The 14,802-nt window shown below is 36.0% G+C and overlaps 3 protein-coding genes across 4 annotated transcripts; 1 reads left to right on the top strand and 2 right to left on the bottom strand.

Annotated features, from left to right (window-relative positions):
* On the bottom strand, nt 106-2,338 carry LOC18612641. 2 transcript variants are annotated; one of them, XM_007049544.2, is made up of 3 exons: nt 2,162-2,338; nt 1,736-1,784; nt 106-926 (listed from the first exon to the last, which is right to left on the bottom strand). In XM_007049544.2, the coding sequence occupies exons 2-3, from the start codon at nt 1,744-1,746 to the stop codon at nt 617-619; spliced, it is 321 nt and encodes a 106-aa protein (XP_007049606.2). In that variant the 5' UTR covers nt 1,747-1,784; nt 2,162-2,338; the 3' UTR covers nt 106-616. The 2 variants fall into 2 exon arrangements, with proteins under 2 accessions (XP_007049606.2, XP_017974522.1); XM_018119033.1 differs by lacking the exon at nt 2,162-2,338 and having other exon boundaries at nt 1,736-1,941.
* LOC18612640 lies at nt 5,738-7,964 on the bottom strand. Its single transcript, XM_018118914.1, has 4 exons — nt 7,666-7,964; nt 7,301-7,504; nt 6,409-6,576; nt 5,738-6,276 (listed from the first exon to the last, which is right to left on the bottom strand). The coding sequence occupies exons 1-4, from the start codon at nt 7,915-7,917 to the stop codon at nt 6,223-6,225; spliced, it is 678 nt and encodes a 225-aa protein (XP_017974403.1). The 5' UTR covers nt 7,918-7,964; the 3' UTR covers nt 5,738-6,222.
* LOC18612639 (putative lipid-transfer protein DIR1) lies at nt 12,979-14,484 on the top strand. The gene is made up of 2 exons (XM_007049542.2): nt 12,979-13,396; nt 14,297-14,484. Exon 1 carries the CDS (start codon nt 13,049-13,051, stop codon nt 13,346-13,348), a length of 300 nt encoding a protein of 99 aa, XP_007049604.2. The 5' UTR covers nt 12,979-13,048; the 3' UTR covers nt 13,349-13,396; nt 14,297-14,484.

Here is a 14,802-nt window from a genome sequence, read left to right as displayed (position 1 = left end):
CTGGATAACGCCTCCAAGTGCATGCCCTTTGAGTTTTGTTACTCTTTCTGCTCATAGGCTGGATTCCGCTAATACAATCTATCGGCAGTAGAGATAAAACAAATATAGCAAAACAGGAGTTTTAGTTAATTCACGCATTGATTGCCCGAATCCCGATCACACTTTTTATTATGGAAGCAAACCAAAATGAGCTCCAAATCAATGTCCTTCCTGCAAGTAACTTTTTCCTCAAAGCCAAACAGCAACCGTACTCTCGTGCCGCACAAGTCAAATTTGTAAGAGCCAGCAGTCATTTATTAGGTGTTCCCCACAGGGACTCAATGATTTGATAGTTCTGGAAGAGGTGCGCCTATCGACTCCGACAACACCATGTACCTTTTTTCTGTTATGTGCAAAGGACTCAATGGGCTTAAACTGTTGTCCTGAAACGCTCACAGTTTTCGCCCCTCTTGATGTTCAATTCAGGGAAATTCGTGACACTTAAAGGAGTTAGACTAGTTTTCTGACTACAATTGTCCCCACTCTTTGAATAAAAAGCAACGGGAAACTAAAAGACGGTGTAAAATTTACGCCATTTACAACCTGGAATGATGCTGACCAGAGAGCAGAGGGATTGTTATTGGCCTGGCAGACTGCTTTCAGGGACGGGTTTCAGTTTCAGAGAAGAAGCCCTACCAAACCTGGAGAGAACAGGCTGACCACCCGCACCCTTTAACTTATTGCTAGAGTTTGCCGTTGAGCAGCAGGATGAGTTCTGAGTCGCTGCAGTAGCTCGATGAAGGTGGCACCTGAAGGAACCGGCGTGGCTTGTTGGAGAGCAGATGCAACTCTTCTTGGATTCCAGACTGGCTTTGGTCGCCATCACATTCTTCTTTGCCTTCATCAATTCTTCTCCCCCATTTGGTGGACACTTGATTAGAGTGGGCCTGGACAAAGTAATAAATCAACACCCAAGAGAAAGAGATACACTGTATTTATTGCAGATGTGATATGTGCATTAGCAGTCAGGCTCTCCCTCTGAATTTCGTATTAACTACACCATCACACTAAGAACTTAATGCACAACTAAGCATTCACGGGCCATTGTTCTCAACAAAACTTGATATCTGGGCTAGTTTTTTATTTATTGATGAATGCAGTAACTGTTTCTTCTCTTGTCAAAGAGATTGAGAAACTCAATGACAAGGTACACAAGGAATAACACATCTCTTGACTTTTTCCCATCTCAATTTAGCACAATAATTGCAGCCAAAAGATATAATATATATGCCAATTCCATTATAATTTATAAGTTTTTCAACTGATTCTCCAATGACCCAAACCGAAATCCAAACAATAATTAACAATATATAACTACAAAGTTAATTTACAAGTTCAGTAAAATTTTTTTGTTTGGATTCGAATATCTTTTACAAATATTCTCAACTATACATAAATTCTCCGCTGAAAAACTAATTTCATTCATTTTTTTTTCTCTTAATATTAAATTTGATTTTCATTTACACCAGCAAAAATCAACCACAATATCTCCCTCTGCCGACAGAACAAAAGAAGTACAGGCCACAAAATAAATGAATTTTTTTTAAAAAAAAGTAAAAATAGAACTCAATTAATTAATATACTTTAAGAAATAGAGTTATATCTATGAGATTCTAGTAGTATATGGTCAACAATAACACACTGAAGCCCTCTTTGTTTGTTTGTTTTGCAGGAAAAAGAAAGATGAATTGCATACCAGGCAGCCATGGGGATCGGCTCCGACTTCTCTGACTTGAGTGACTCAGCTGGCATTTTTAACCAAAAAAAAGGAAAGGAGACTTAGCAGAAGAATAAAGAAGACAACAAACAGTAGATAGAATATGTGTGAGAGAGAGGATTAGCGTAGGAAACGTTCAATTATCAACACAGAGAAGGATGCTTTTTATTAGGAGAAAATTAAGGGATAAATACTCAGAATTGGAGATTGGAAAGAGAGAGAGGGCCATTTTTGACGTGTCCAAAGGCGCATGCATGCAATCTAACGTTCCTTAACACTTGGCTATCGCATGCATACATGCACCATAGCCTAAATTATTCTTGAGTTTTTTTTTTTTTCTAGTAAATATAATATATCTTAATTAAAATTCACCCATTAATTAATTAAGAAGCCTGCATGCCTCACCTCCATATCTTTCAATCTCTCTACCATTTTAATTGTTCCTTTTGTTTGTGAGAGAAGATTAAAGCCTTATCGATTAGTAAATCGCCTCCTCCAGCTCATGGCATAGAACCCAACTGGCTTGAGGTCTGGGATTTCTGTACAATTGCCACCTGAAACCGCTCAGCTCACCCCCAAATTACAAGAGCCAAAGGAAAACCCTCCCAGCCTCAACCACTTACAACAAAAAAAACTCAACAATCACCCAAACACAGCAAATCACAAGAGGACAATTTGATTATCAAATAAGCCCATTTAACTCTTTAAGAATTCAAATAAGTCCTTGATATTTATTGTAGTCAATTAAATTTTTATATTTTTATTTGGAGTCAAAAAGGATATATCATAATGAATGGTGTTATGATATGATTACGTGACCACATGATAATATAAAATGACAAGACGTATTTTAATTAATGACAATTAATCAATTATTAAGATCTATTTGAACTATAATAAAAATAGACATTTTAAAAAATAGCCCTAAAAAATAAGATGTTTTCAAAAATAAATTTTTTTTATAATTTTAACTATATTTAACCCAAATCGGACAAAATTACTCTTAATAAAGTGCACATGATGTTACATGTCATGTACAAAAACATATTACACGCTATATATTAAACCTCTTTATATCAAGTACACATGATGTTACTCGCCGTGCAATGATATTATACATCATGGTGAAAAAAAATATTCACGCTATGTACAAAACATGTTGCATACCATGGTTAAAAAAATATTGTTACACACCATGTTGAAAAAATATTGTTACATGCCATATTGAAAAAATATTATTGTTACACACCATGTTTAAAAAATTTTGTTATACTTTAACACTCGAAATATTTTATTACTTCTAAGTCAAAACTTCAAATCCTTTCAACTCTCTTCATTTCTTTTTGTTTTTCTTTTAAGATTTGAGATCGATTAAAATGTTTCTAACATGTTTTCATAAATCAAAACATAATTTTTCTTACTTAAAATACCTATTTCAACTAAAAATAAAAAAAAAACTCCCTTTGAAACCCTAGGTTTATAAATTTTAAATTCTTAAATTTATTGATGTCTAGGACCTGAATTGATTTAGTTAAAAGTTATTTCAAACATCTGTAATCATTTCTATCATTTTAGTTTCATCCAAAACATCTAAAAATCAAATTCCCAAATAGTCATCCACCCAAGCACATCAAAACCATCTCTCGGCATCCTGAAAGCACGGAAGAGAAAAATTGAGAGCACAGTAGATGGATGTTGAAGAGAAAAATCGATAAAATTAGAGAGAGCTGGATGGTGAGAGAGAAATCGAAAATAGAGACGAAAATGGAGAGAAATTTATTTGAAATGATTTCAAGGATATTTTTGTCAAGTCATAACTAAATATGGTTAAAAACAGTTAATTTCATTTAGATGGCTATTTTTGAAATCAAGTTATGAACATGGCCATTTTTCACAATTTTCTCAAATAAGGGGGCAACATAAGGACTTTGATAAATGCAATGAAATAAAATTTTTTAATTTTTTTAAATAGTTCAAGAGACCTTTTAAAACATTATCCCAAAGTTAAAATTAAAAAAAAAACATTATCCCAAAGTTTCAAAACATATTCAAATTATTTCAAAATTGTATACACTTGATCTATGTAATAAGATTTTTTAATTAATTGATTTAGATTTCTAAATTTAACGTTTACTTGATCGTTTAAAAAAAATCTCAGGAATTTGACTTAAGAAACCTTACCTACGATCTGGCCTTGGACTCATTCAACCATTAGTCCAGAAGTTATAATTAATTACTGCTACCTTTTTACTAGCCAATTCTAGAAGGAAGAAAAAGAAGTTAAGATTCATTTTCAAATTTGTTTTCCCATTGATAACTAGAGATACTGAAATTTTCAATTAACAACCCAAGGTGATATAATAATCCTCTATCCCCTTCTGCCATTCTGATTTCTCACTTTTGTTCTCGAAAATGAACTTTGGACATCTGACTTTCGATGACTTGATGAGGGAGAATGGAACTGTCCCGAGAAGGAGGGACAAGCACCAAACATATGAATGCAAATTAATTACGCATGCATATGCATTCAATTTCCAACGAGACGAAAAGGGCAATGAGCAATGTGTAGTAATTAAGCTTAATGTGGTGAACAAAATCTTCTTCATTCCCAAAGTTACTTGTCGTGCTTGTATGATCGATTTAAGAGGAAGAGGAAATCCGAATCTTGGACTTAATTTGTCACTAAGAACAGATGATGACTATCATTAATCCAAATCCAAATCTTAGCTGTGAATGATAACTAGATATCGGGTTATACTATCTACGCGTGATAAATTAATTTTATACACTTATTACAAGGTAAGGGAGCAGTTTAATCATGTAAATGCCTTAGCTACACTTGTTTCAGCACTATCGTTGCAGTCGAAAAAAACCTTAAGTCGACAAAATCCACACTCCTTTCCATGTGATTTTAATCATGAGCCAAACCCAAACTCACCCTCAAGGATATGTACTTATTAAGCATCATGTTTGGTACGTGTGAATGTACTAATTAAGTACACGGTAGATTTCTCATTCTTTGTAATGCCAAGTATCCTATACGCACCTTTCTCCTTTCAATAGGATGAAAAAACAAAGAGGGGGAGAGTGGTGTAAACTTCACAATTTGACCACTACTAGATACTTTGGATTGGACATGGCACACAAACAGCTGATAATAGAGTTGGCGTCTATGAATCAACAAGAAAAGACTTAAGGCACATCATCTTCCATCAATCACTATTCTAGTAAAATTGGATTGTATCACTAATTGAGTATCTTTAAGTGCAGATTGCATTAAGTCTAAGGGAAAAAGAAAAATCCTTTGGAAAAGAAGTTGGGCTTCCGAGGTGATCTAGCCCATGTGGTACAGTGGCAATGGCCCCAGTGGCACTCCTGATTTCAAGAAAAGAAGTGTGCATGGCCTACACATAAAAGGATCCATTTTGATGCGGTTTATCTTTAATTTCTTTGTGGACTATCACTTTTTTGGTATATCCCGTTCTCTTTTCTTTTAGTTATCCTCTTTTTATATTTTTCCTCCTCCTTTTTTCTCTCTCTGAAGTCTAAACTTTAAAGCAAAGACTCTTCTTTATAGTATGTATATATTTTCTTGCTTGCACGTATGCTTTGTTTAAGCCCCCATTGCTTTTCCCTTAATGCCCCATCTTAGTCCTAGTGGAAGAAGAGAAAAAGGATGGAGTGAATTGAGTGATGATACAGATTCAGGCGTAGCCCGTGACGTTTGCAACAACCCAAAAAGAGAAAGGTTTTCAAGTTCCAACCACCGTCAAGTCGAAAACTGTTGTTTCTTCCTCCTTTTCCTTCCCTTGTAAAACCTGTTAAAAGGGTTTGCCCCATTCCTCCAAAAGTAATCCATGGAAGGGTTCCAAAATGAAATATAAACCCCATGAAAATGGTTCCCAGAACATGCATTTAACAATCAAAAGAATCACGTGATCTCTCTCTCATGATGTATGTGGTGGTCTATGTTAAAATCTCCTCTCAATCTCATAGTCATAGATTTGATTTCAAGTGCTAAAAAAGGGTAGTACAATATGCAGAGAACTGTTTTTACATCATAGGAATTCAAAGGAAATATACAAATCTTGAGAAACCAGCATTCTTCTCTTTTCACTATACTTTTTCATTCCGAATATGGTCAACCAAGATTCCCAATTTTCCATTGTAAGAGCCTCCAAAAGATTGAGCCATACAAACATAAAAACAGGAGGAAAGGGTTTAAAAGAAAAAACCTTCTCCTTGACAACAAGATTCTGCTCCTCACATGATAATAATGATGATAATAGTAATAATCAATATAACAATTCTCTTCTTAACCCAATAATCCCCCCCTAATATACAAAGGGAAGGGAAAGAAGTCCATCCCAAGGCATATCCACTAACTCTTCTCAACTCCTTAAACTATATTTACGTGATCCTATATATATATATAAGCTTTAATTTAGCACTTGGGAATGGCAGCTTCACAATGCACAAGTTGGCACCAAGCAGCTTGAAAAGAAACCCAATCCTCTCTTCTGCATCAAATAAAAAAAACAAAAGGATCAGAACTTTAACTTGACTGTACACAATATTAACTTAAGCAGGATTGGTAACATGGATTAATGATTATAAAGCTTAAGATAAGATAATGGGAGAGTGGAGCCTACCTTTTTGGGCTTTGCGTAAAGGAGCTCAGGGGAGATTTTGTAGAGGTCTTCATCAACGGGTTTGGGCGTTGGCCTGGGCAGAGGAGTGGGGCTTGCTGGTTCCTTCACGTCACTGACCTCCCAGTTTTGCTTTTTCCCTTCTTTAACATGCGACTGACGTACTTTTGTCTGTAAATTTCAAACGTTATTTACCAAAACACCCATTTACTATCATTTGGATGAGACATGGCAATGCATGTTTATCAACTCAGCATCATCATTCCATCACCATCCCATTTCTGTTGATAATAGAGTAAAGATAGTGGACAAGATTTCTTGTTTCTTTTTCAAAACAAAATATTAAAACAAAGTCACATTAATTTGACTTTAGAAACCAAAAAAGCCTTTGGTCCCCACCGGCATTGGAAAGCATTTTGGTATGTTTTAGCTAATAAGCTGAAATTGCATTTCCTCCTTCACATGGGTGCTGCTATGCCTCTCATTTTGAGCATAGCAGTTTCTGTTTCTCACATTGTTTGGTGAGCTTCTTTCTGTATTAAATTAACACAAAGTAAGCTTCTTTTGTGAAATTTTCTTTTTCCTTTTCGACATTTTGGATCCCTTCTTGTAACCAGGAACTCCTTTTCACAAAACCACGCATGAAGAATTCAGTTCTTTCCAAGAAATCATAGCCTTTCACACGCATGAAAAGAATAAACATAAAATCCGAAGGAAAAAAAAGTACCAAGTATCTCAATGCACATGCACAGGTGAAAAGAAAAGAATAAAACTCTACTACCAAGAAAAATCAGCTTCAATATGGAAAGGAAAACTGGAAAAAGAAAACAAGGAACATGAGAAAAATTAAGGCTTAAGCTTCTTCTTCTTCCTCTTCTTAGCGCTTAGTACTTACCCTTCTGCGAGGAACAACAATCATGGCAGGAGTAACGACGTCATTCTCATAAAGATCACCAGCAACATACAAATCGCGATCCTCGGAGTAGCTGTAACGAAGCAACCCAGCTTGTCTAGCTGATTCAAAACACTGAGTAAAAGGGAGGTCATTGTTCCAATCCCAGCTGCCAAAAGCTGGAACATGGCTCCTTCTATAAAAATCCTAAAACAAAACAAAAGTTATCTCATCAGCAACAACAATGCAAGTACAAAACCAAATAGAAAAAAAACACATACACACGTTAACCAAAAGAAGAATAAAATTGAAACTTTATTCGAAGCGTAGTGATGGACAGGGGAAAAAGGGCAGGCTCTAATACTTACATCCATATTGTGACAGAGAGAGAGAGAGAGAGAGAGAGAAAGAAGTGGTGGAATATCTTGGAGATTGACCTGACTTTCGAGATCAAGAGGCCCTTTGAAAGAGAGGAGACTTGGACTGGAGAGTTTCCAATTTGTGTTCTCTTTCTCTTGTTTCTTTCTTGGATGGGCGTGGGAATTCTGGCAATTTAAAATGGGGGAGGGGGACGCTATGAGAGAGAGGAAGCATAGGGTAAAGTAGGGGAGTAGGGGCATGGGGGATCCAAAGCAATAAAACTTCTGTTAGGTAAAAAGAAAGTAACCCAGATAACGAAGTTTCACAGTAGCAGACAGAAGGACAAAGAGGTAAGGTAAGGTAAGAAAAAAAGGTTAAAGGCGGAGAGAGAGAGAGAAGTAACAAGGTTAGGTTGCTTTTGATTTGGGCTTTTAAAATATTCCATCTTTAACTTTTTCACAGGGGTAGGGTTATTTGCGTTGCCTAGTCTGCCGCTGATCAAACGTATGAACGTATATTCCAAGGCTTTGATTTCTCTTTTGTTTTGTTTTCTTTTTGGTTTGATTTGTGGGTTTCTCAAATCTCCAAGCAAGCAAAGGCTATGCTTTGGCCTTTTTTAGGCTTTTTTAACGCCACACGCGTAGCCCAGTAAAACTTGGTGCTTTGTGCACAAGAGAGTGGCTGAGATTGAAAAAGTTGAAATATAATAATACATATATCTATCTATCTTTTAATTGGTTAATGACGATGAAGTCAGTAAGAGGTCAACACTCAACAGTGCAACTGGGTATAAATGGTACTGGGAAGGTAACAGTCTTTTAAAGTTGAAACTTGCAGGAGACAAAGCTCCAGTTAAATAGAATATATTATCTTTGCAGTTTATTTGGAGAAGGACATGTGCACACCAGCTCTGCCCTTTGCTCCTTTCAGCTTTTCATTAACTCCTTACTTAAACCCTTTCCCTTTGGGCTGTGCCCTTTCATCAGTTGATAGTTTTCTTAGCCTACCCGAATTGATGATAATGTTTTCATTTATGCAAGAAATCAGTACCATTCCTATTTCTTTCTTCATTTTCTTCCATTCCATCCAAAGCCTTAATTGTTTATACACATTCTAACAGTTTTCACTCTCAAGTTTACCTATGCTTTTCTTACATCGCAAGGGGATGAAAGGAAAAGGAAAGCATCTATATATGTACACGGCAAAGAAGTGATAGAGTAGGTTTAGGCCAATGACCCAATTACAGAATTTTCTTCTTGTTGACAAAAGGAAATAGTTTAACAAATAACAAGCTTGCTCTTAATGAGTCTTAGCCCCTTAGCTTAACATTCCTCTCCATAAAACTCAAGGGATCAAAATTTGTACGACTATGTATGATGTAAGCTACTCCTTTTCTCTTTTTGATGCAATATTTGATGTAAGCTACTTTTATTTTGTCTTAATGCAATTTCCTCTTTCACCCCCCAAAAATCAAAAACGCAGTTTACATTTTAAACAGTATGTTGCCCCGAGGCGCAAGTCATGGGATTCAGATTCACTCGCATTTATTAGCATGAAAACCCCAAAAAGAGAGAGAAAGAAGGAAAAGGAATAGCACTCTCTCGTCAATTGTCATGGAGATTCTAGCCATACCGTTAGTTTCAACTTTCAAAACCGAGAGGCTAGTAGCCAAAGAAATGGAAGAAGTTGAAGAAAAAGATAAGAGGAAAGGTTACAAGCGGAGGGCCCTGTTTCTGCTGTAGCACTGGTAAACATGAATTCCTTCTTTATTGCTTATCTTTTGTCTGCTATCGTATGCATGAATCTTTTTTTTTTTTTTCAAGAATGCTTTGCATGAATTGCAACTATCACCACCTTTGCATTTTTCAAAGACTTTATCATTATGTCTACTATTTTTCTCACAAATTCTTCATGAATTTTGTCAAAATTTGGTTTCGAATTGTCTAATGCTCTGGTCAACTGAGAAAATTTGAGCCATTTGATACTCGAACAATACATCGGACCTCACCATTAACCTATTGGGTCATTAGTTGGAGCATTTTCAGCCAGGCAGGAACGTAGGAAAAGCATTGCTTAAAATGCCAGCAACTGCTGTGCTTTTTCATCGAAGATTGCACGTTTGAACTCATTATTTGTACCACAAAAACCTTGACATCATTCACGATTTGACGTGAATTAACCTTTTCCGAAGAACCTTGTTCTGTTTCATACCTCGGAACAGTGCATGCCCCAGATTCGGAAGTATCTATTTTTTATCCAAATTTAGTGTTTTTTTTCTTTTGGCCTTCAGAAGTCAAACTGGATTTTATTAAGATTTTATTACAAGCGCAAACAGACAAAACATGATAATGCCCGAAACTTTCTTCTTCTTTATCTTCTTCCCATACACTAATTCGTACACCATATATGCTCTGGTTAACAACTTTGCTAATACAACTTAAGGATCGAAATTCATGAGACTGTTTCTCTATTACCAAACAAAGAAGGTTTCCCCAAAGTTACAAGTCATGAAACTAACTCACTCTGAATAAAAAATGGGGAAAAAAGAAGGGACAAAGGATAAACAAAGAAATGATTCACTCACTCTCTTGTCAATTGTCATGGAGAATCCAGACATCATGTAGTTTGAAAACCCATCTTCAAGAAAATGAAAAGGGCGTCAAAGAAAGAAATAAAACGCAAGGTTCTATACAGCTATGGCACTACAATACATGAATTGCTTCTTTATTCCTTGTTGTTTGTCCTGTATTGTTTGAATGAACTTTCCTTTTTCTCTGAGAAGAGAGGTTTGCAACTTTGCGTGAAGTGAACCATCAACCATCATCTAACGTTTACCATATCTTTCCAGGGTTGGTATATACTGCTATGACTTTTTCTACCTCTAGGCAGCTGGACTACTTGTCTCATTTGCCAAATTTTTACCCCGTTGTTCCCTCCACTGGGTCAAGCTGGTCAGTTTTTTTTTTTTTTTTGGGGGGGGGGGGGGTAATTAAAGAAAATAAATCAACCAATAAATACAATATAAGGATATTAACTCATACACAATATGCCTGTGTAATCATATAGTAATAATATACCTTTTATCTTGAGAAAGTTCAGATTATGGATTTAAATTTCAATGCACAAGCAACCACATGTACATGAATAAGAAAAAGACATTATCTGTCAATTGTATTACCAAGCTAACGATAGTGCTACTTACTAATTAAAGTTTGCTGTAAATGTCATTTGGAGGTTATTTAAGATTAAATCCAGCTTCCTTATTATAGATAGGGCTAATTAAGCAACAAAATAAAAAACCGGTTTAATTAGTAAATATTTGGTTTAGTTTGGGTATTTATTGTATTTGATTCACAGTTCAGATATTAATTATATGAATTTAATTCGGTTCAAATTTTTATTCATAAATTATCAATTGAATCCGAACCAAATTAAATAGTAATTTTTTATGTTATTTTTAATTTTTTTTAAAAAATAAAACAAAACATCAACCAAAAATGGAACGAAAATTGTATACAGCCCTAATTAGTTAAATGGCGAACGGTTTACAAGCAAAAAGGGGGAAACGGAAGCAAAGAAAGAAGACCAACCCTCAGATGAGATGGGCTTGTAGAGAGAAAGCATCTAATTATCAGTCAGAACCATTGGGCCTATTGATATTGGTTGACTATAAAAAACAAATAGCTCAATAATTGTGGTCTGAATATAGAAAAAGTTGTGCTGAATGAGAGGAGCTTTAGTAGCGGGTGTAATCGTTGTTCGGAGAGAAAAGCAAGGGGGCCCTCTGCAATCATTAATTGGCACTCATTATTGATTTTTACCCTCCAATTCTATTACTTTATCCGATGCACCAATAATTAATATACTAATTATATATGTGGTCATTGATTTTTGTCGCTTCTAATTAACTTGGCATCATGTGTTGTGGCTCTATATATATATATATTTAACATTTTAATTCATTGAATTAGATACTTCAGACAGCTAGTTGTTAGCATATATATTAGGAAGTAGAAACTTCTTATAAGTGTTGCCTAGTTAATTAGTCATAAAAATATTTTAATGAATATTCTTTTATTATTTTGAGTCAATGATAAGTATTTGTATTATATTTTTTAAAAAAAATTAAAAATCTCTCTTTTCCTTAAATAAAAAAAAAATGAGGTTGAGATCCAAATAATGTATGAAAATCAACTTTTAGATTTTATTCGAACTTGAGAAACATTACAAGTTGTGCTCACATGGCATTTTGGATCTCCATGGGGAGGATGTCATAAATAAAGCACAAGCTCATTGAATCTCACATCAAATTGAATATATATTAGAATGTTAATTATTCATTAATGAAATATATATAGAAAAAAAATATGTGTAGATTATGTTGCTTCATCAAAATTTGCACAAAACCAATTGAATTCCATCAAAAATTTTATAGTTGAGAGAAAAGATTTTATAGAAGAAATTATCCTTATCTCTAAGGAAGGAAGACAAGTAGTAGGAGTTGCTTGGCATTGGTTTGTTAAGCTCTAGCTATGTAGATGGTGTTTGTTTGGGCTTCAAAAAATAAAAGTAAAGAAAATAGAAATAAATAAATAAATATATATATATATAGTGAAATTTGGTGGTTCACATGATCGCATGATAATTGTTAGACGCCAGTGATTAGTGGCTGGAATGTTTGCAAGCTCGAAAGCTCTTTCTTCCACGTGGTTTTGCACGAATAGAGTGTTTAGGCTGGGATTATTTTAAACTCGAGAAGAAATGGTTTCAAGTACACTGGATATATCATTCCCATAGCATCCTGAACTAGTTTATACTTTCCGTGTACATATCCCAGCCAGCAAAAGAACAAACTGCAGCTATTGCTTTCCATAACCTGAAAACAAGACATGAGTCCTCAACATCTCCATGACCATGGGCAATAATTTATACACCCTCTTACCTCTTAAAATTCCTTTATAACCTGAAAGTACTCTCTTCGCTTCCATGCACACTATGAAGACTTGATTGCAAATTCAAGTAAAGCTAAAAACACGTATTCAAAATCAATTGACACATCACATAATATTCGTCAAGTCTGTGTACTTACAAAACTCCATCAAAATCTTTCTGTCTTTATGCGGCGGTTATAGAACCCACCTACACTCAAAGCATCTTAATTCTTAAACAAAGCCAATGGGCAGTGGACGATGCAAAACAGAGATAAAAGAAAAAGCAGTGGGCCGAGAACCACCCGTGACCCTCGAGTCCGGACAATTCTCCTTCACGGGTCCAAAACTCGTGGTGCTCAACTCATCTTGTCATCAGTATATATGAAGGCCCCAAAATTTTTGAGACACAGGCTCACCATTGTTTTCTTGAGGCTTGAGCTTGTAGTAAAACGAAAAAGCAATGGCTACAGGGAAGTTGGTTGCTTCAATGTTGATAATGGTTGCATTAATGTTTGAGGGGTCAAGGGCAATGACCTTGTGTGACATAGACGATAAAGGTCTGGCGGACTGCAAGCCATCTGTGACCCAGCCGAACCCAGTCGACCCTTCACCTGACTGTTGCGAGGCGCTTAAAGGGGCCGACCTGGCATGCTTGTGTTCTTATAAGAATTCAATGTGGCTGCCGTCTTTTGGGATTGATCCGATGCTTGCCTTGAGTCTACCTCCCAAGTGCAATCTCCAAATGCCTCCTAATTGCTAAGATAGCCGTCTCTCTCCTTTTCTTTACAAAGCAATCACTAGCAAAGTGGTACGTGCTCTTTTAAAAATTCATTCTTCATAATCAATAAGTTTAACAACCCTTTGCTCCAAATTAATATTCTAAGATGTCGCATTAATCCAGAAGCCCCAACACATCCTTCCATCACCTCTCCTTGTATTTCTATGGTCATATCATTACTAAATTTTCTGTTTCTAGTACTATGATATGATTACTAATGTTTTTGATGTGCCATTCCATCCACCATGAAAGGAAAATAATGTCTCCTTAATAATTTGGTTTCACGTCAACGTAGTGGAGAATATTTCATGTCAGTTTTGACGGTGCCATATGTCACATTCAGTGCCTATCCGAGGACAACCATGAGCATGAGGAATCAAATCATGAATGTGACATACTGACCTGTGCCCCGGACAATTGACCTCCATCCTTTCAAATTCCCAGAGCTAGGGAGGAGGAGACAAGGGGCATCAAATTTTGGTCCTATAAACACTTGGTTACTTCACGTACTCTTTGACCCTGAAACTATATCTCCCGCCCGCCCCATAGCCCCAATCCACCATTCTTGTAGCCCAATTGTCATGCTCTCAATTCACCACAGGTTTGCCCACAAGTCAGTTGTCACATTCAGGATTTTGGTCCTATGAACACTTGGTTGCTTCACGCAACCTTTGACCCAGAAACTATATCTCCCGCCCGGCCCACAGCCCCAATCCACCATTCTTGTAGGCCCAATTGTCTTGCTCTCAATTCACCGCATGGTTTGCCCCCCCTCACCCTAAAAAAAAAGAAACCAAGAAAAGTCAGATAGCTAAGCAATTAGGATCTCCCGCCAGACTACTACCCCAAATGCCAATTATTAGTTATTAGCGACCATTTCCATCTTTTATTTATGTATCTTTGAGAAATGTTATTTATATTTTGTTTCAGGTTTCCGGAGGAGAAAGAAGATGCTTTCATGTTTGTCAGCCTTTCAAAAGGTTTTCTGTGTTGGTGTGGAAGATGTTTGCAAATCTTGTATCTGTGTGTATTATGTGTTTACTTGAAGTTTGTAAGGACAAGTGGGCTTCTGCTCTTTTGAATTCTAACTCAGGATCTTGAAGTTTACTAGATTTGAAGCAATTGGCTCATTTTCTCCTTGTTCTTTCAATGGAAAAAACCAAAAGAAAGAGGCAAAAAATTTATAAATTTCAATGTTCTTAAAAATGGGAAAGGAGCGAGAGAGATTGGCTTTAAGATCACAGTTGAACCCAAAAGTTTAGTCATGGATTCAACATTTCTTTTAATGAGGCCGCCATGCATCCGAGACAGATGTGTGCTCTAGGTAGCCCTTTGTTATGGCGGGACTCTTCACCTCTTGTTTGTGATGATTCGTGACTCTCACTTGAGATTAGATCTTTTTGAGGCTCAGACCCCACCCAGTAAAGGCCCAAATA

The sequence above is a fragment of the Theobroma cacao genome, chromosome 1 (genome assembly GCF_000208745.1).
Source record: "Theobroma cacao cultivar B97-61/B2 chromosome 1, Criollo_cocoa_genome_V2, whole genome shotgun sequence".
NCBI lineage: Eukaryota > Viridiplantae > Streptophyta > Magnoliopsida > Malvales > Malvaceae > Theobroma > Theobroma cacao.
The sequence above is the reverse complement of the archived record's forward strand: the minus strand, read 5'-3'. Positions and strand labels throughout refer to the sequence as shown.

Bases quoted from the DNA above. Each gene is read 5' to 3' on its own strand.
- LOC18612639 (XM_007049542.2), top strand. From the start codon at position 13,049: ATGGCTACAGGGAAGTTGGTTGCTTCAATGTTGATAATGGTTGCATTA.
- LOC18612641 (XM_018119033.1), bottom strand. From the start codon at position 1,791: ATGCCAGCTGAGTCACTCAAGTCAGAGAAGTCGGAGCCGATCCCCATG. The intron at 927-1,735 runs GTATGCAATTCA...TACTTTGTCCAG, and splicing joins CCGATCCCCATGGCTGCCTG to GCCCACTCTAATCAAGTGTC.
- LOC18612640 (XM_018118914.1), bottom strand. From the start codon at position 7,917: ATGCCCCTACTCCCCTACTTTACCCTATGCTTCCTCTCTCTCATAGCG. The intron at 6,577-7,300 runs GTAAGTACTAAG...TGAAATTTACAG, and splicing joins TTGTTGTTCCTCGCAGAAGG to ACAAAAGTACGTCAGTCGCA. The intron at 6,277-6,408 runs GTAGGCTCCACT...TATTTGATGCAG, and splicing joins TTTACGCAAAGCCCAAAAAG to AAGAGAGGATTGGGTTTCTT.